This window comes from Acartia tonsa, chromosome 12, assembly GCF_053477335.1.
Source record: "Acartia tonsa isolate MP-2025a chromosome 12, ASM5347733v1, whole genome shotgun sequence".
Taxonomy (NCBI): Eukaryota; Metazoa; Arthropoda; class Copepoda; order Calanoida; family Acartiidae; genus Acartia; species Acartia tonsa.
In genome coordinates this window covers 1-21,426 of record NC_137271.1, presented here as the reverse complement: position 1 = coordinate 21,426, position 21,426 = coordinate 1, and the positions used below count along the sequence as shown (strand labels likewise).

The 21,426-nt window shown below is 29.8% G+C and overlaps 3 protein-coding genes across 3 annotated transcripts; 2 read left to right on the top strand and 1 right to left on the bottom strand.

Annotated features, from left to right (window-relative positions):
- The first annotated feature begins 47 nt into the window (after positions 1-47).
- On the top strand, positions 48-5,907 carry LOC145334402 (uncharacterized). Its single transcript, XM_080179855.1, has 12 exons — positions 48-1,115; positions 1,193-1,343; positions 1,901-2,101; positions 2,313-3,269; positions 3,478-3,677; positions 3,764-3,829; positions 4,094-4,256; positions 4,333-4,453; positions 4,544-4,643; positions 5,419-5,495; positions 5,582-5,697; positions 5,773-5,907. The coding sequence occupies exons 1-12, from the start codon at positions 1,101-1,103 to the stop codon at positions 5,853-5,855; spliced, it is 2,250 nt and encodes a 749-aa protein (XP_080035981.1). The 5' UTR covers positions 48-1,100; the 3' UTR covers positions 5,856-5,907.
- A 1,019-nt stretch (positions 5,908-6,926) lies between these two features.
- Positions 6,927-11,296, top strand: LOC145334400 (uncharacterized). Its single transcript, XM_080179854.1, has 9 exons — positions 6,927-7,102; positions 7,314-7,401; positions 7,965-8,131; positions 8,228-8,388; positions 8,488-8,602; positions 8,686-8,818; positions 8,999-9,101; positions 10,267-10,346; positions 10,436-11,296. The coding sequence occupies exons 1-9, from the start codon at positions 6,927-6,929 to the stop codon at positions 10,460-10,462; spliced, it is 1,050 nt and encodes a 349-aa protein (XP_080035980.1). The 3' UTR covers positions 10,463-11,296.
- Positions 11,297-17,003: 5,707 nt separating this feature from the next.
- On the bottom strand, positions 17,004-18,969 carry LOC145334159 (uncharacterized). Its single transcript, XM_080179515.1, has 3 exons — positions 18,924-18,969; positions 18,591-18,684; positions 17,004-18,421 (listed from the first exon to the last, which is right to left on the bottom strand). Exon 3 carries the CDS (start codon positions 18,357-18,359, stop codon positions 17,025-17,027), a length of 1,335 nt encoding a protein of 444 aa, XP_080035641.1. The 5' UTR covers positions 18,360-18,421; positions 18,591-18,684; positions 18,924-18,969; the 3' UTR covers positions 17,004-17,024.
- Positions 18,970-21,426: the final 2,457 nt, after the last annotated feature.

Below are 21,426 nucleotides of genomic sequence, written 5' to 3'. Positions count from 1 at the left end.
ACAAAGGAAAAACATGTAAAAATCTCTGGATTATTAAAATATAAAACTTAAATATTATTTAAACCTTCGTGTTCAAATGTTTACACTAGTTTTTCTACTTTAGTAAATTGTTACGCTTTGAGGCATCAAATCTAATAAAAGGGATAGTTTCACAAAGTGCATTTGAAAAAAAATAGTGAACTTTTAATTTTTATTGTTTTAAATTACGTAGTAATGCATAATATTAGGTTATTGATTAAAAGAAAAAAAATCGACCAGGGATTTTTCACAAAAAATGAGTTTTAAATCTTTATATTCGGCTTATTTACATGTGATATATGGCGAAAACTTTTTTGTCAAAAATGAAACTTTAAAGAGCATTTACTAATCAATAGAATATTTAACATTTGGAACATCAAAATACAGGGACATTTTATTGGTTATGGAAAAGAAAAAAAAATCTTCCAGGGATTATTTCTCACAAAAAATGAGTTTTAAATCTTTATATTCGGCATATTTACATGTGATATATGGCGAAAACTTTTTTTGTCAAAAATGAAACTTTAAAGAGCATTTACTAATCAATACAACTTTTAACATGGAAACAATTTTACCAAAACTTATATTTTATATTTATATATATTTATCTTATATTTTAGTCCAGATACGTGGTGGGTACATGGTGTATTTCATATGTTTATTTCATACATATTTATTTTTCAATCAAGTTTTATGTATAATGTATATGGTTATATTGTTATGTTAAAAAAAGTTGTTGTTGCTCTATATGGTATATTACTTGTATAATATCTTTATTAGTTTCAAAGAATAACTCGTGTATAATTATACCTAGTCAAGTGCTATTTTAAATAATGATATTGTGATTTAATTCTTCTTTTTTTTAGGAAAGAGTAAGAAGTATACATTTCATCATAATCTTTTTATTTTGAAGATTCTTAGGTTTAGAGAAACAATCACAGGAATACACTGCAGGCTATGAAACACAATAAAGTAAGATAAAATAAACTTTAGAATGCCTTATTTTTAAAACGATATCTTTTAAAGTTAAATTAATACAAAGCCTAAATTAATTCTAATTTCAGAGTGTAGGATGACTCAAAATGGGTAAAGAAAAGGTAATACGAGATTATGTACCCATTTATTTTTAGAAATTAGGATTAATTTTGAATTATATTAAAAAATATTCTTTTAGTTAAGACATCGATCTGGCCGATACAGTAAGACATCGCCGTATTTTTCTGGGCAATGCAAAGATTGTGATAAAACATTCACTGCTGTATCTGCTGAAAACTTGGCCAAAAATATACAGCGACACAACTCTCTTTTTTGTCCAGCTAACCCAGGTCAATTTTTTTTAAATGATGTAACTTAAAATTGATTTTGACAAATATTTACATTTATTTGGATTGAGAAGAAAAGATTTTTTAGTTTATTAAGTATTAAATTATTTTTATTTCATATAAGGGTGGGGGAAGTTTTGACACATTTGCGTAAACAGTGAGTATAGGCTTTATCTTTGGACTGAGAGGATAGGTTATTAGGGATAAAATCATTCTTATATGATGGATTTTCCCAAGTTTAAAGATTTTTTTGGATAGGCCTCCAAGTTCAGGAGCTGCGGGCCTCCAGGTCCTCTCTGTACAGGTAAAAATTAAAAAAAATTTTATTTTGAAGAGTTAGAAGTCAACGTATGAAACAAAATATGCATTTTTTTCTTCAAATATGTTAATAACATTCAAAAATATGCATATTTTGTTTCATAGGTTGACTTGTAACTCTTCAAAAAAAATTCATCATATAAGAATTATTTTATCCCTAATAACCTATCCTCTCAGTCCTAAGATAAAGCCTATACTCACTGTTTACGCAAATGTGTCAAAACTCCCCCCCCCCCTTTCAGGCACTGTAAATGAAGACAGAAATGATGATAGTGGAATCGTTTTGGAATCGGAAGCTTCTCTGTGCATTCCTATTTCACCTGAAATACAAATTCCTGTCCCGGAACCTGTTATTTTTACCTTACCACTGTTAGAACATCAAACATTGATCCTAGATTCAATCAAGATTTTGCCCTTCGAAAATAAAGCTTTGTTATGTCAAGGTAACTTAAATTCTCAAACTTCATAAAAAGACAGCATCATTGTTGATACAGAAGATTGTTTTACCTTTAAAAAATTAAATTCATTGTACTGTCACACATGTGAAAAAAATTTTTGAAGCAAATTAATTTGAAAAAACACAAATTAATACAAAATAAAACTTTTCATTTGCCTCTATTTCTTTTCATTCAACTTGAATTGTTTTTTATTTAGTTCTGAAAATTGCTTTACCTGGTGTTTATCCTCCATTTCTTTTAAAAAGAGGCAATAGAATCTCAGAAGAGATGAGAAAAATGGGTGTTGCAGCAAATAAATTTTTCAAAGCCATTAAACACAAAGAAATAGAAATCCCAGGAAACTTTATCATTCGAGATTTAAACAATAGTAATTCTTCAAACTTCAGAAACAATTTAGATCATCATTTGCTTCAAAATTTTCAAATCAAACACCATTTTAATCACATTTCCATCAAAAAGTCTAAAAGTATTATCCCTTCCAGCAATAACTTAAATGACGTGAACAGTGATGACAGTAGTGAAAGTGAAAACTCAGAAAGCATTGAGGAAGGTGGCCGAGAAGCTAGACAACCAAAGGAATCATTCACACCTGCTGAAACCAGGCAGACAAACCGCTACCTAGCTCCTGAGCTCTACAATGAGCATGAAATTAGAATTCAAACAGGAATGAACAAAATATCTTTTAAAAGATTTTGTGATTTGCGTGAATATAGTTGCATCGACCGTTCAAGACTCTCTGTAAATTCACAAATATTATTATATATACAGCGATATAGAAAGGCTAAGCCATACAGAGACCTTAGTGTTGATTTTTCTCTCGGCGTTAGCTCAGTTTTCAATATTGTCGAGAAGCTTACGTTTTCTGAGGTCAAGAATTCTACCAATATTCCCTACTACATTCAAAGTTCCAACATTGATAGAGATGTCAAAGCAACGATGGAGTTTCTAGGTAAAGAATGCCCCCCACTTTTGTCAAACCTTGCTAATGAATTTAGAGACCCTACAGGAAAGAACCGTAAAGTAGCATGGGGATTTCTGGATGCCACCTACCTCTATATGGCAAGAAGTTCAAATCCTTTGATTCAAAAGATAACGTTTTGTAAATTCAAGGGCCAGAACGTACTAAAAGTGTCGGCGATAACAACTGCAACAGGTAAGATTCATTTATATTATTCTTTTCTATACTTCATATATGTTACTATAACCTAATGGTTTTAAACCAATTACCAATAACACTATCGTATCCTATAAAAAGATTTTTTGTAAGAAGCTTAAGATCTGGAAAAATACTTATCCGAACTTTTTGTACATTTAAGGGAAGCTTGATAAATGTCATTCTAAAGTATTCTTATTTGAATTAGGTAAATTTGTGGTTGTGTTTCCACTGGCTTCCAGTATATCCCCTAAATCTGGAGACACAAATCTTATGTCAGCACTAATAAAGGCAGAAGACGCTATAGATGATGGAAACAAACTAACTTTTAGACGGCTATTGCGTGGCACAGATGAATGGTGTTTTGGGCTTCTCACAGACTCTGGCTACGAGCATGATGATTTAAAGGTTTTTTTTCATAATTTTCATCTTAACTAATTGCATACTGAATTTTAAGTGAACTTTGAAATAGAAAATTGTTTTATGATTTTTAGGATGATGATATGTTGTTGTTGTCCGACGTCTGTGCTGAGGAAGGTGCCATTTTCATGTCTACGAAGGTAAGATAACTTATTTTAAACGAATAATATATAGGTATGATTCTTGGTTTTGTTTTCAAATAATGAATTCGTCCGACTCTGTGCGGCGTTTGTCATAAACATAACTGCAAATTGCAATCATATAAATGAATACATTGTAATAATTCTTTGAAATAGCAGATATTCGTATTAGTCCATTTAAATGTGATATATGCCATAAATGTTTTCAACTTAAAATAAATACTTTTGATAACATAATATATCACATATTTGTATTCATTTTAGTCTGGGAAAAGAATTTTGCAACGAGATGATCAAAATGAAAGGATTACTGTGGTACAGGTGGATGATATAGAAGAAGAAGACAATGACAAGTGTATTTCAAGATACCATACGATTGTTAAATTGGTTAGAATCTGTCGTCATGGTAATGAGCAGGGTCATGGAGGTAAGAGGATTTCATATTCGTTCGTTTTATTTAGTATTTTATATTGAAATAACAGTTGAAAATAGATTTTTTAAAGGCTTGAAGATGATTTTTCGACACTTACGAAGGCACAAAATTCCTGTTCATTCACTGGGACCTGTTTCTAAAAACACACTGGAAAAATATGGATTGCCATTGACTTTAGAAGGCGTTCCCAGGCAAGTACAAGTCATTTTAAATGTTTTTTTTAACATCTCACTCTCATAATTAAACAATGTAGTAAAGAATAATAACATAAAATATTTTAGAATTTTCTTTGAAGTTGTTGCCTTAATTAACGTGTACAACTCTCTGCACCCTGGATTTGGTCTGGTTTACATCAACGAAGCACAACAAGCTCGACTAAGTGTAAGTATAAACATTTTTTTTTAAGGAAACCAGTTGACAACTCATTTCAATAGTAAATATTAAAGTAGTCCATTTAAATGAGATTTATGGCATAATTTTTATCAAGTTATGGAAAATTAATGTAATCACATAAGGAAACCAGTTGAAAACTTCTTTGAATAGTAAATAATTGTACTAGTCCATTTAATTGTGATATATGCCATCAATTTTTTCAACTTACGGTAAATTAATGTAATCATTTAAGGAAACCAGTTGAAAACTTCTTTAAATAGTAAATATTCAAAGTGGTCCATTTAATTGTGATATTTGCCTTCATTTTTTTCAAGTTACGGTAAATTGATGTAATCACATAAGGAAACCAGTTGAAAACTTCTTTAAATAGTAAATATTCAAATATGCCATTAGATTTTACAAGTTATAAAGTGTTCATATAAAGAACACTTTAAAAAATGAGATATATGCCATCAATTTTTTCGAGTAATGGTAAATTAATTTAACCACATAAGGAAACCAGTTGAAAACTTCTTTAAATTGTAAATATTCGAAGTAGTCCATTTAATTGTGATATTTGCCTTCATTTTTTTCAAGTTACGGTAAATTGATGTAATCACATAAGGAAACCAGTTGAAAACTTCTTTAAATAGTAAATATTCAAATATGCCATTAGATTTTTCAAGTTATAAAGAGATCATATAAAGAACACTTTGAAATACTTTTTTAGATTAGAGACAATAATAGTTATCCAAACACAAATTAATTTTTATTTTATTTTTAGAAAAAGCTATTATCACGATTGAACCTAGAATGCCAATTCGATCATTCTCTAGGATGGAACAAAGAAATTCGCTCAAGGTATATGCTTCAATAAGATCATTTATTATTATATAAGGCAATTGAGAAACTAGATTATTCTTAATCTAAAACATATTCTTTTTTAGGAGACGTTTACAATGGAATGTTGTAAAATTAGAGGATCTTCCTGAAGTCAACTATTTGAATGTTCCACAGTTAGATCAAACCAACATGTATCCAAACTTGTATGATATTTTCATAGGTAGGAAGTTTTATTTTTAAAAACTTCATTTATGTAAAAAATTATTATTAAAATTAAAATCTAAATATTCTTTAGGTCCGAATATTATTGACAAAGCTAGAAAGTTGTTTAGTTATGAACTGAGATTACAGGTCAGGCAGGAGAACTTTGAAACTTAGGCTCAATATGCTGAAGAGCTACAGAACAGACAATTGGACAAAGATATCTTTTATAAAGACTTTACCGAAGCTCCTGATGATTGGGATGATGAACTTTTTGGTCCATTTGTTGAGCAACGAATAATCAAATGTTTAGTGCCTCCATCGATGAAGTCTGCAAATGACAAGCAAAAAGTAAATTACCGAATGGCTCACATTGCAGTTTCTAAAGAACCCTTAGATCGACTTGCCCTAGAAGGTGACCTTCGAAGAATAGTTGCGTGGGGTTGCACCTGTAGCTACAAAGCAGGCAGTATAGGTAGGTTTATATTTAAAAAATCATTTTTGTTTATTGTAAAAATTAGATTTATAAAACTTTATTTCTTTTATTTTTAAGGTGTCTGTTCGCATGTGTCTTTTTTGTTGTTGATTACTTGCTGTCCAGCACTTCTGGAGGAAAAAATTAATCCTGATTGTCGTTTGTTAACAAATAATCATGAAGCTTTAGTTCCTGATTATACAATTCAAAGTGAAGTAGAGAAAAGGAATGAAGTTTATAGAATGGCAAACATAGGACCAATACGTTGGCGACATGATCTGAGATACCAAAACTTTGATGATTCTATGTCTTCTGTTTCTCAACTTTCTGATCAATCATACTTTGATGTTTCAATGTCATCAGTTTCTTTAGATTCTGATTCAAACGTGGACGATCCCCTGAGCTCACATTCTGCTACAATTGATGGAGATATCAGTTCAATTGAAGAAGATTCCTTTTCAGAAAATCAACATCTGAATAGGTCTTCGAATACTATATATTCTTTTTCATCTGATAGTTGCCCTCCAGAGTTAAACATCTCTTCAAACACATTTTATTCATTTTCGTCTGACAGTACAATCAATTCCAATTTGAACAGTTCTGTTGATTCTTACAATGATTCACCTTGTCATAACAATAGCAACAAATCTATTTTTCTAAATAATTCTGTTGATTCTAATTCAAGTGTACATGAAATTTTAACTCAACCAAATCTTTCAAATGAAACAATTGATTTAGACAATTCCTTAAATGAAAGCTCTACCGATAATTTAATGATTTGTCATGATGAAAAGTCAATCAATCCTAAGAAAATCATAGTTATTGACGATTCAAGCGATTCAAATGAGTCGGGTGACGAAATGAATGTCATTTTGCCTAAAACTCCAACACAGCTTAAGAGAATCCGCATTGTTGCAAGCCCTAGAGTTTTACATGCATTAAAACATAGGTTAGTGTTTAAACTTAATTCTGTTCTGTTTTATGACTTACGTGTTTTCATGTTGGGGATGCGATATAACTATGGGAAAGGAAATAAAATCCTAGTAATGAAAGACATTTTTGTGTTTTTATGTTACCACTATTGTAAATGATTTGTTGTGTTGAAAGACCAAAATGTAGAGTGATTCTATTAATCTAACTCATCAGGTTATTTTTTTCAGGAAAGTAATCTCATCAAAATCTGAAAATCTTTTTCCATCGCCAAGTCAAGACCCTTCCCCTTTTCAGAAAGCTGGTATGACAAATGAGGTAAAGATTTTGTTTTATTCCTCCTCCATATCTATTTTCCTCATATGGGCGAGGCTGATGTTCCGAACAACGCGTCCAAGTCCACCAGCCATAGGAAAACTAAGGAGAGCAGTAGTGTCCCCTTTTCTGTCCATTCACCCTAAATAAATTCCTGTTATAGATCATTAATATTCTCGTTAGGGTGACCGCAGCCCTTAGAGGGATTTTTATGGGGCGTGTCTCTAATACACCGCATGCACAGTCCTAAGATAATTAGATTAAGGAGCAGCTAAACACAGGTATCAGCTGAAAAGTAAAAAGGTTAAGCCATACAAATGTGATATATGCCGGTTTGAAAAAATAATCTTAATAACGTTTTTAAAGAGCACAGAGCGAACTATAAAAAGGCCATTTAAATGTGTTTTATGCTGGTTTGAAAAAGCGAATCTTAATAACGTCTTTACAAAGCGCAAATTAAAATAATCCATATCTAAAGAGATTTGTTAAAAAATCAAAACATTGGACAATGTCTTGTTCTTAAGTAAAATTTAATTTACTTTTCCTGATAAAATATTATGATTTAGACAATGACTCTTTGTCCCATACAGTGTTTGGTATTGCTGTTTCACCACATGAGTTTAAAAGAACATTTGCCGAATATTGGATTTTGTAATTATGTCACTGAGGTTGTAAATCTGTATCTGTTGAACATGCCATCTGAGGATCCACTTTCAGTTCACATATTTGCCAAGTAATTTTTTACCTATTACCTACAATTTTCATTTAAAATATCAGATACGACTTTTTTACCTTATTATTTTACCTACTCTTATGGACACTTGTTTAGGGCCATCATTGAATTTGAATGTACTCCACTGTCCTTGTCGGAACAATCTGATTCCACAGAATGGCTGTATTTTATTCTAAAGAGTATGCTCCAATGCCGAAGAAACACCTTTTCAATGTTTCATTGCGAAACAAATTGTAGTGGCTGTGGAAAACATATAAGTATGCATTTTTTTAACTGTAAAGCGAAGCTCATTCTTATGTTCATTTTGTTTAAAAGACTAATTATTTAAGAGATTCAAATAATAGTTTTTGCTTTAGATGAATTTGGACAAGGGATTGTTCACCCTAAAATATGTTATTTGGAGATGGAAGAATCCAGTGAACCTCTAGATGTTCAGAAACGCTTTTCTGAGTATTTGGAGAGAAATTTTAGGTAATAAAAGTTTAATATTTTTTCGAGTAAACAAGATTAGAATAATCTAATTATTATCATTATTAACATATAATATTATCTAGATCCCTATGTTATCTATGTAATAGAAGTGTCCCGGGAAAAGTTATTTTTAAACCTGGTTGCTTCACGTGGCTAGCCTTTGTCAGAACCAATACCAATGGGAGAAAGATAATGAGAAAGTTATCAATGTTAGAGGTACACAATATTATACATGTTATTGAGTTGAATTCAGAACATTTTAAGAAAAAATTGAAGTAACTGCTTTTGAAGACCTTTTTTTTCACTATCAATCGAAGAAATGATTTTTTTTGCAATAGTTTTGTTATTTACCTATGTTTATTTTATCTCCAACTTAATATTTTCATTGTTACCTAGGGAAGGAGTCTTACTACCACGGTTGGAGAGCTTGTTGGCTTAGTTGCCCATATGGGAAGTTTGCCAACCAATGGCCATTATGTCTCATACATCAAAGTTGAAGGTAGGGGTTTCTTCAATTTCTTACCTGTTGAAAACATTTATGGCAAATGATACATTTAAATGGAACACTTTACAAGAACTTAATTTGTTTATTTAAGGTATACTTATCATTACACATGTGATTACACAAAATTGCTTTAAGTAGAAATCGGTTTTGGCATATATAACATTTAAATCTCGGATATCTACTTTTTATTATTTTATCAAAGTAATCCCACTTGTATTCTCATGTGATGTTATGTTACATAAGTCAATCTTGAAAAAGTAAATATTCGACATTTAATGTGATGCCAAAAATGTTTTCAACGTAAAGGAAATTAATGTTATCACACAAGGAAACTATTTGAAAACTTCTTTAAATAGTAAATATTCAAAGTGGTCCATTTAAATGAGATATATGCAATAAATTTTTTCAAGTTACGTTAAATTAATGTAATCACATAAGGAAACCAGTTGAAAACTTCTTTAATAGTAAATATTTAAAGTGTCCATTTAAATGTGATATATGCTATCAATTTTTTTAAGTTACGGTAAATTAATGTAATCACATAAGGAAACCAGTTGAAAACTTCTTTAATAGTAAATATTTAAAGTGTCCATTTAAATGAGATATATGCTATCAATTTTTTGAAGTTACGGTAAATTAATGTAATCACATAAGGAAACCAGTTGATAACTTCTTTAAACAGTAAATATTCAAAGTGGTCCATTTAAATGAGATATATGCCATCAATTTTTTAAAGTAATGTTAAATTAATATAACCACATAAGGAAACTAGTTGAAAACTTCTTTTAAAAGTAAATATTCGGAGTAGTCCATTTAAATGAGATATATGCCTTCAATTTTTTAAAGTTTCGGTAAATTAATGTTATCACATTGGGAAACCAGTTGAAAACTTCTTTAAATAGTATATATTAAAGTTGTCCATTTAATACAGATATATGCCATCAATTTTTTCAAGTAAATGGACTACTTTGAATATTTACTATTTAAAGAATTTTCTAATGGTTTCCTTATGTGAATACATTGATTTCCTTTATGTTGAAAACATTTTTGGCATATATCACATTTAAATGTCAGATATATACTTTTGAAAAAAATGTATTTTAACGTGTTCTTTCAATTTCCTGGATATGATTAAAATTCATTCATATAATTATTTTAGGGGACTTGTACAGACAAGACATGCTGAATCACTCTCTAGTCAAGGTTTCGGAGGTTGACCAGACCCGTGATCAGATTCAGGTACCATTTATTTTTTTAGTTGATAATATTATGTTTTCTTATCTTTATGTCATGTATCAATTGATTACATAATGTTTTTTTTATTTAAGCTACTGGTCTTCAAGAAACAAATATGAAAAAAAACATAACTATAGCTCTTCAGCATATAGAGCCCTATTATATTATATCTGTCTGTTATTTTCTACACCTTTTCTTCTAATTATCCATGTTATTTGTTAAGTTTTTGTTAAGTTTTTTATTATTTTTGTTAGAAATATATGTTTGTTTGATTTTTACAATGCTAATACCTTAAAACAACATAATATCTCAAAATGTTCAGAGAGTCTTGTGAAAATGGATTATTGATATAAAATGTTTAGAACAGTCCGATGAAAATGGATTTGAAAAATGATATCCTATAAGTTGTAAGTTTTTACTTTGGTTTATACACCAGGTAGGTAAGTTTGTACGTACGATCTTTATGTATGATCTCAGTTATTCTTTGAAATGTATATTTTTTAATATTCATGTAAAACTTACATAAGTGTGTGTGTGTGTATACACCTATATGTTTATATTGTATGGTTTGTTATTTTGTATATCGTTTGAAATAATGTGTATATCGTAATGAAAATGGACGTTTTTATTTTTATTTTTTAAGAGTATCTATAGAAAACCTGTACCATGATGAACCGGACGTTATTTTTTATGTTTTTTAAGTAACCATAGAAAACTTGCCCCAAGGGGAACCCCTGTTCAATTTTTTTAAACTCTTGTGAATTATGTGAAAAAACATTCGCTAAAAATGGTATTTTGGGTATACATATTAGGAAAAAAAAGACCATTCTCATGTAATTTATGTGGCAAATCACTTTAACTTTTTTTAGAAATTGTCAAATAAAAAAAGTTCTGTCTGGTCAAAGTTAAAAATTTTTTTACACATCATTATATCTTTCAAATGCCGAATATATTCTACTGAAAAAGGATTCTTACCTTTAGAATAGAAAATAAAGAGACCACGATTTTGATTATTTAGATACGTTTTATATGTTTTAATTAGACAATAATAGAATATATAATTAAGATTGTGAACATTAACTTTAGCTAATTTGACATTAAGATTGTTCTAAAAGAATGCTTTAAGGTGTCTGAAAATATTAAAAGTCAGTCATAATGAAATCAAACAATCCTTAAAAGCATAAAAAATCACAAAGTAAATTAATAATCACAAAAAGAACAACATATTTATAATCATTACAATTCAGCTATAGACCTTTCACATTGGAACTCAGATGTCAATTGAATGTACGTCAATGTAAACAAAGATCAGCTGATGGAAAAATGTGGTGTGTATACATAAATGTGAAGTCAAATGTCGTCTTTTGTGTTGGAATAACATTATAATAAATTAATAACTTAAACAAAAATTATTTTGTTACACTCCCGCAACAAAGATTTCAACACAATAGCGTACATTCCCTTTAAGCAGTTAGGTTATTTAATGAAACCCATACTGTTATTAACACCAATTATAAATACATACTTTAACAGTTAGGTTAACATAAAACCTCTACTGAAAATAAGACTTATCATAATTATGTTATTTAGTTAGGTTATAATAAAACCTGTACTATAATAACATTAAATAACTCACATTTGCAGTTAGATTTATAATAAAACCTCTACTGATAAAATAGATAAAAATACATTTTTATGGTTATATTGTATTCTCTGTATCTATCCTTAGAATTAATAAAACTGGAGTTCATTAAATTGAAACATCCTATTAAAACAAACAATTTCTTTTTAAATTAAGGTAGTCAATCACAAGATCTTTAATGACACTTTTAACACAATGATTGAATACTATTACAATGAAATTAAAATGATACAACATAAATTAATTGGTATTGAAATAAAGTAGATATTTTTGGCTTGCAGAATGCAACCAGATAGTGACAAACAAGACTTTAATCATCTTGATCCTTGAAATCTTTCCATACATACTCTCTGTCCTACATTAGGCTTAAATTCAGGAATGTATTTTTCCAAACCTTTGAGGATTTCAGAGTCTGGTGGTTTTCCATGTGAATTGGTTAGACAAAACAATACAGAGTAACATGGTCTTTCAGGATAAATCTTATTCATAGATTTACACCCTTTGCATAATAAAATCTTTGGAACAGATTTTATATTTATGCATTTACCACCATGACATGAGACAGATGATTGGAGACAAACAGCACAGTGTTTATATATGAAATCCTTCCTATGCTTAACTCTTTCCTGTGTTGAAAGATTGAGGAATTTGGAACACTGACTTACACTGTGATTGTGTCCAGAAATCACACAAGGAAATGATTTCTCAGCAGCAATTGGCTGCTTTGATATATTAACAAACTTTATCCTTTTGTGATAGGAATTACATGACTCCTTGTCACAATTGGAATACTTTGAAGCAGAACTATCATGCTTTAAGATTCTATCATGAATTTTGAACTGAAATCTGACTGTATCCAACAGAACATTAAATGCTATTTTACCTTTAACATGAATAGTATCCTCTTTAATCAAATCCATCTGCTTAAAGAATTTTTTCTTAGCATCATGAGGCATGAGCTGTAAGAGTTTATGAAGAAACTCTTGTGAAAAGATACACACCTCAAACTCCTTTGAATGTTCAGAATTAGAAACTAGGTAAGAATTTATTGTTTCAAGAACAGCTTGAAACTTTCTGTAGTATGGAACTGAAACAGCAGGATTGGAATGATTGTCAGGTATTGTTAAATCAATTAAAGGTTGGATAAGATTCATTAAAATAGGTTTAGGATCCCCATATTTATGAATCATGTAAGATTTGATAGCTTCATAATCATGCATGTATCTTGTAACTTCGTCCTGATGAATCTCAACAAGATACTTGGAATACAAAAATTCAGCTCTTTCAGCAGAATAATCAAAATCGATAGTTAAAGCCTCAAATTCATGGAAGAATCTGTAAATGTCAATATTAGGATCTGTAGAAAACTTACTCAAATTACCATATAATTTTTGGCCTTGAGATTTCTTGAAAAGTTCCTTAGAGAGAAAGAGATGTCTAATATCAACAGTCCAATTAATTGCATCCCTAATTACATCAGCAACAGATAAAGCTAACTTAGCATCATGAAATTTGACAGTAATGTAGTCTCTGAGAGAATGTTGAAGTGAAGATATTTGCCTATCTACGACAGGAACATGGCTATTGTGCAAATAGACCAAATTAGAATGAGACAAATCCTTACTGGAAGTAGCAATCAAAAGCTTGGAAAGATAATACATCTCATTATTCAGAACTTTATCAACAATATCAACCTTCTTCCTTTCATTATCCAGAGTTGGATTGATGTTTTCAATATGACTAGAACAAGAACTACTGTGTATAGAGAATGAAGACTGATCCTGAACTTTAGGTAAAGAGTTGGAAATAGTATTTCTGCAAGGAATAGCAGAATCCAAACTGTCAAACCTAGCATTATTATCATGAAGTTCATGTGAGTTTTGTATGAGATTGGTAGGAATAACATCAACCTCTAAAGAACCAACTTCATAAATGCTATCAATGTCAGCTGAAACATCAAGTTGAGTCTTCTTAGTAAGAGATAGAAAAAGATGATTAGGACAGTTAACAAGCCACTCAAGTTTACTTTCCTCAATCTGAAGAATTAGAGCACAACATTTTTTAATATGTGTAATAGATTTCATATTAAATGCTAATGCTTGGGCAAAATGTAACCTTACATTTAAATGTTCATAGGATAGAAAATGGCTATTCAAATGAGAAGAATTTGAATATACACTGCCATATATTTCTAGTCTAGAAATCAGTTTTTCAGCATTGGCAAGAAACAAGTCCAATTCAGTAATAGTACAATTATCATTCAAGTCTGGAAGTGAAAGGTCAGAACTTGAAGCACCTAAATTACTCAATGAACATGTGCTGCTATAACCTGATTCAGATTCTTCAGGTATTAAGGGTAAAAATCTCAAATTTTTATATGACAACATGATTCAGTTATGATTATGCTTGAATAGGCAATTATTGAGAATGAAGATTCAGAATTAAATATTCAACAAAAACTGAACAAAGTATTTGATTAGGTAGTACAAGACTCCTTTATCAAAATATTTTGTGCCACAAAATTTCTTGCAAGTTAATTGTAATCTGTACTGATAAAACAGAACTCTCCTTAAAAAGACAAAGAAAACAAGAAAAGAAAGTTTTGTATCTGATACACACAAACTTTAACTCAATACAAAATAGTTAATCATACACACCAGTAGTGAACACTTAAATTATGATATATGTAATAACTTGGTAAGAAAAATGAGTATGAATGGATTTTTCCTTTCTCAGATATTCTTAATGTCAGAAATTACAATGACAAGGATGACAACATCCATAAGTAGTATGAAAATAAATGTTTAGAGATAAACAATTATAATATTTCATAAAGTTTTTATTACATCAATTAAACTGTGAACTTACAATAATTTGAACATAGCTAATTCTCTAAAACATACAAGTAAGAAAATATTTAAGCGTTTGATTTTGTCACAACAATTGTATAGGGAGTCACTACCCCTTACATGAAGACTCTGCCCCAAGAATTTAGGTAAATAGACTTGAAGAGCTCCACACTTAGAAATAAAGAGGGAGAAGAAATGCTATCTATGCCTTTTATCTATATTGGGTTGGAGATTTTATGATATAGCCAAACTATTTTGTCCTTGCCTAACAAAGCAAATTATAAATAATTTGGGAGGTATGTTAAACCAAGTCTTTCCTTCTGATAAGTAGAAGGGAACAATAAAAATGATTTCAAACTAGTTCATAAAAACCATTAAATCATTTAGAGGGTAGAATTATGAATAATAATTGGGAAAGATATATTTCCCTTATTATATATTCAACACTAGGTTTAAGATAAATCATTAACTATAAACTTTAAGTGAAAAGAAAAGGGAAGGGGAAATTCAGAGAAGTGTGTTACCACAATTAGCTCCACCTATGATGAGGGTAGGAAAATGTGAAAAGGGGTTACAAACCCTTTCTAATGAAATACCTTTTTTTAAAAAAAAAGGGAGGAGTAGTAAACCCCTTTGAGTATGTTACTATGTAACGATGTAACAAAATGGGCACACAGAACCAGACAGCAACATTCTTTATTCCTTTTCCTTGTTAACCTGTTATCAACAATTGAACAGGGAGGAACATACAAGAGAAGAGGTCTAAATAATTTTGAATGATAACTTCTTAGAAGTTTAGAATATTACGAGTGTAATGTTTCCTTTAATATTATTAGAATCAAAGAAAACATACAGTAATATGTGAATGTACAATTACACAAGAATAGGTATATTAATAATAGGAATGTAGTTTTCCTTAAATATATTCTTATTTTATATTTGTACCATAGAAAGAATTTTTATCTATGAAAGATAAAAGCTTCATAAATTAGGACACAAAAGCCCTGATAAATACTCAACCATAATATACAGTGAAATCACAAATGGTCTACCTTTTGAGAAGTAAAAGGAAGAGGGTTGTATTCTACACTTTATGGGAGAGGGATTTACAAAGATGAATAGTACATATTTGAAGTGTACAAAACCTTTCAATAGATTATCCCTTTTCTATGACACAAAAAGGGGATGAAAGGGAGCAGGAATGGGTTGTAATAAAACCCCTTTCCAAAAGAACTTAACTTCCACCCTGAGAAGGAGGGGGAAGAGGAGAAATGGATTTAGACTAACCCTTTTCTTTGAATTTTAATCCCTAAGTTACTACACTATAATAACTGTAGTAGGGATTAGAGGTACTCTAATGAGCTTTGAAAGTTTGGTGGTTTTATTAACAATGGATATATGTACTATTAACACTAACCTGATATGTTATGTAACAAGTAACATAAGAACTCACCACTGTATAACAACACCAATTAGCAGTACATTTTAATTCACTTGTTGAAAAAATTAAGTTGAAATTAAATGCCTTGCCTTTGAAAGAAAGAATTGAATTAACGTAAAAAACACGCAAACGTTTTTTTAATGAAAATCGCTAATAAAATCTTTTAGAACTGAAAAAAGGATTCTTACCTTTAGAATAGAAAATAAAGAGACCACGATTTTGATTATTTAGATACGTTTTATATGTTTTAATTAGACAATAATAGAATATATAATTAAGATTGTGAACATTAACTTTAGCTAATTTGACATTAAGATTGTTCTAAAAGAATGCTTTAAGGTGTCTGAAAATATTAAAAGTCAGTCATAATGAAATCAAACAATCCTTAAAAGCATAAAAAATCACAAAGTAAATTAATAATCACAAAAAGAACAACATATTTATAATCATTACAATTCAGCTATAGACCTTTCACATTGGAACTCAGATGTCAATTGAATGTACGTCAATGTAAACAAAGATCAGCTGATGGAAAAATGTGGTGTGTATACATAAATGTGAAGTCAAATGTCGTCTTTTGTGTTGGAATAACATTATAATAAATTAATAACTTAAACAAAAATTATTTTGTTACATCTACTAAGACATATAAAAGTTCACTACTCTAAGTACCTTAACTCTTTAAATACACTTCATAGAACTATCCCTTTAAATTACAATGTCTTCTATGCTAGCGTGTTACCAAGGCACTAAGGCAAATCTGAAGTAAATTCTTCCCAATATTTTTTCACCAAATCTTCTTCTTCAACTTGTATTTCAACATTTTCTGTTTTTACTTGAGAAATATTAGTTTTGTCCTCTTCCTTTATGAATACTTGTTCAAATTCAGGATTAACAATATTGTTGTCACTAATATCAATATTGTTGTCACTAATATCAATATTGTTGTCACTAATATCAATATTATTCGTACTAGTATGCACTTCATGTGTCTTAGCATGTCTATTTCTGCTGCTTAATTGAGTAAATGATTTTCCACAAACACTACAGGAGTATGGTTTCTCTCCAGTATGTATTCTCATATGTCTTTCTCTACTTCCCTTTTCAGAAAAAGATTTACAACAGATTTCACATGAATATGGTTTTTCACCAGTATGTGTTCTCACATGCTGGTCTTTACTACCTAAATGAGAAAATGATTTTCCACATATTTCACATGAATATGGTTTCTCACCTGTGTGTGTTCTCATATGACTATCTTTATGTTGAGACTGTGAGAATGATTTCCCACATATTTCACAGGAATATGGTTTCTCTCTTGTATGAGTTCTCATATGTATATCTTTATCACTAGACTGTGAGAATGATTTACCACATATTTCACAGGAATATGGTTTCTCACCAGTGTGGGTTCTCATATGTTTATCTTTACTACCTAATTGAGAAAATGATTTTCCACATATTTCACATGAATATGGTTTCTCACCAGTATGTGTTCTCATATGCTGATCTTTACTACCTAATTGAGAAAATGTTTGACCGCATATTTCACATGAATATGGTTTCTCTCCAGTATGTGTTCTCAAGTGTGTATCTCTATTATCTACTCGTGAGAATGATTTACTACAAACATTACATGAATATGGTTTCAGTCCTGTATGTGTTCTCATGTGTGTATCTTTACTTTGAGCTTTGGTGAATGATTTTCCACATATTTCACAGGAATATGGCTTCACTCCTGTATGTGTTCTCATGTGAGTATCTTTATTTTGAGCAGTGGTGAATGATTTTCCACATACATCACATGAATATGGTTGCTCACCAGTGTGAGTTCTCATATGCCTGTCTTTACTTTGAGCTGTGGTGAATGATTTCTCACATATATTACATGAATATGGTTTCTCTCCAGTATGTGTTTTTATATGATCATCTCTACTGTTTGAATGAGAGAATGATTTACCACATACATCACATGAATATGGTTTCTCCCCAGTATGAGTTCTCATATGAATGTCTCTATAACTAGATGTACTAAATGTTTTGCCACAAATCTGACAAGAGTTCTTCTCTTTTTCATTATCCATTATTCTATGCTGTTATATAATTATAGATATTTGATATTCCTACAGTGGCACCAGTCACAAATCTGTAAAAGTAAACTTAAATAATTTACTCTAAATAATTATTTATGATGCTCTTATACCAATTATAAATTTATGTTCAATGTTAGAGAAGCTATATTAATATAGATTCTGCACAAATAAATTGTAGAAATACAATGCTATTAAACATACAATGATGCTAAAAATACTTACCTAGATATATTACGAAATTAATCTAAATATTCTTTGGAGACTCAAGTACTGACTGGTACAACAATATTATTCCAAATAATAATTCCTCAGCAGTCTGAAACAATTAAATTAATTTTTAAAAAGGTTTATAATGAATAAATATTGATCAATAGCTTCCTTAGAAATTTTTGCATCTTATATTAAGTTGAGTTAAAGAATATTTTGTTTTAAACTTTTCGCCAGCACAAAATAATTTTTAATTGGTAAAGTTCTCGGGGATTACTAATTTATAATTATGATTGGGTATAATTAAACTGGTAGAATTAGCAAAATAGTTGATAGTTAATAAGTCACCTGTATTTAGAAATGAACAAGTGTAACAATTCTTATAACTCTTCCAGCTCTTTATTTCTTTTTCATCCTTTTAATCTGAAAACATTAAATACAGTGATGACATTTTAGAAACTAAAGACATTAGGTATAAGATTCATTAATCAACAAAATTATTTACAATAAGTAATATTATAGAACAATAAAAAGATGGAATATGGAATAATATTTAGTCATTTCATTTCAAAGATAAAAACTAATAAAAACTGAAATATTTGCACAATTATCTACTTTGAGCCAATACAAAGAAGTGTTGCGGATCCGGATCTGGATCCGCAAGAATCCGCATTTTTTTGAGTCCAAACTTTTGAGTACAAATTTTAAATCTACCTAAATTTATATAAAATAGTCCTTACAAATTTTGAACTATCTGGTAACCTTGTTAAGAGATTAAAGAATAAATATTTTTTGAAAAATTTGGTGATTTTAATTTTATTGTCAATGATCCGGATCCGCACTGACCAAATTTGGAGGATCCGGATCCGCATGCAATCAATGCGGATCCGCAACACTGATACAAAGAGGTGGATTTACATAAAAATATGAATTATTATTGTAAAAAGGATGACAACATCCATAAGTAGCGAAGCAGAAAAAATATGTATAAGAATTTAAAGATTATTTGTCAAAAGCATGTATATTAGGAAAAAAATCATGAAACCTTTTTAACATTTGTTTTTAATTTCTTGATATTTATATTTCAGTACTATGACTAACAGAAGGTCAGTCAAAGTAATTGGATGCTCAAAACAACGGGAAATTTAATTTTGATATTTTTAACTACAAAATGTTTTAAAATCGGACCATAAACACCAAAGATGTGAGGAAAAATGTGAAAAATATGAAAATAGCCAAAAACCTGCAAAAAGGCAGTCTGACCGCCGTTGATGTTTTCTTGAAACGACAGGAAATTAAATTTTGATATCTATAACTGAAAAACTTTGGAAATCGGACCATAAACACCAAAGGTATGGAGAAAAATGTGAAAAATACAAAAATAGCCTAAAACCTGCTTAAAGGCAGTCTGACCGTCATAATTGTTTTATGGAAAAGACAGGAAACTTAATTTTGATACTATAACTGAAAAAAAATTTGGAAATCGGACCATAAACACCAAAGATATAGACAAAAATGTAAAAAATACAAAAATAGCCTAAAACCTGCTAAAAAGCGGTCCAACCGCCATTGATGTTTTATAGTTAATTGTGCTCCTTAATAATGGGAATGTTGTCAAAAAATTTCAGCCTTTTATCTTTTATAGGAGCCAAGAAAATCACGTTTCCCCCAAACTAAGACATACGGACATACAGACAGACATACAGACAGACGGACATTGCAAGTTATAGAGTAGCTTCGCTACTAAAAATAGTTTAAAAATATAATACTAAAGGAAGTTCTAATTTACAAAGTATAAACTGACACTTTCTTAGAAGTAAACAATGGACAACAATAAAGTTTAAAGTACTAAACATTTAAGTAATATTAATAAATTATAGGCTAAAAAAATCCTTCATTTGCCTCAAAATAAAAATTTTAAAAAAAATATTTTAGTATCATCTCTATCTAATAAATTAACTTCTTATAAAAAGAAAAAAAATAGATTAAGATTTACATTATCATCAATATTGTAGAATTAAATATCAATTTTTTCAATTATCAAGGAGATAATCACCAGTTTCTTCTTCTTTTATATTGACTGAGTCATAAGCAGGCTCCTCTTTAATAGAGAGAGAATCATCATCAAGAGTTTCTTCTTCCTTATCTTCTTCTTCTACATCCATAATATCAGGAGTTACATCCATATATACAGGTTCTTCTTTGATGGTAAAATGGCTATCATCAAGAGTTTCTTCAATTTCTTCTTTTATATTACCTCCACAATCAACAAAGACAGAATTTGGATCGCTGTCAGTAGTTTCATTTTTGTCCTTGTGTGTTTTCATATGTCTATTTTTATTACTTAAATCAGAGAATAATTTACCACATACTTCACATGAATATGGTTTCTCACCAGTATGCAGCCTCATATGAGTATCCTTTTGGCCTAACTGTGAGAATGATTTATTACATATTTCACATGAATATGGTTTCACTCCTGTATGTATTCTCATATGTGAATTTATTTTGCTTGATATTGAGAATGATTTACCACATATTTCGCATGAATATGGTTTATCTCCCGTGTGTGTTCTCATATGAACTTTTTTATGATCTAATCTTGAGAAACATCTCCCACATATTTCACATGAAAAAGGTTTCTCACTTGTATGTGTTCTCATGTGTTTATTTTTAGTGCTTAAATCTGAAAATGATCTTTTACATATGTCACAAGAATATGGTTTCTCACCAGTGTGTATTCTCATATGTGTATCTCTTTGTTGAGCTTTACTAAATTTTTTGCCACAGATCTGACACTCATGCTTCTTCTTCTCTTCACCAGATTCGTCTTCTTTTATATTGACTGTGT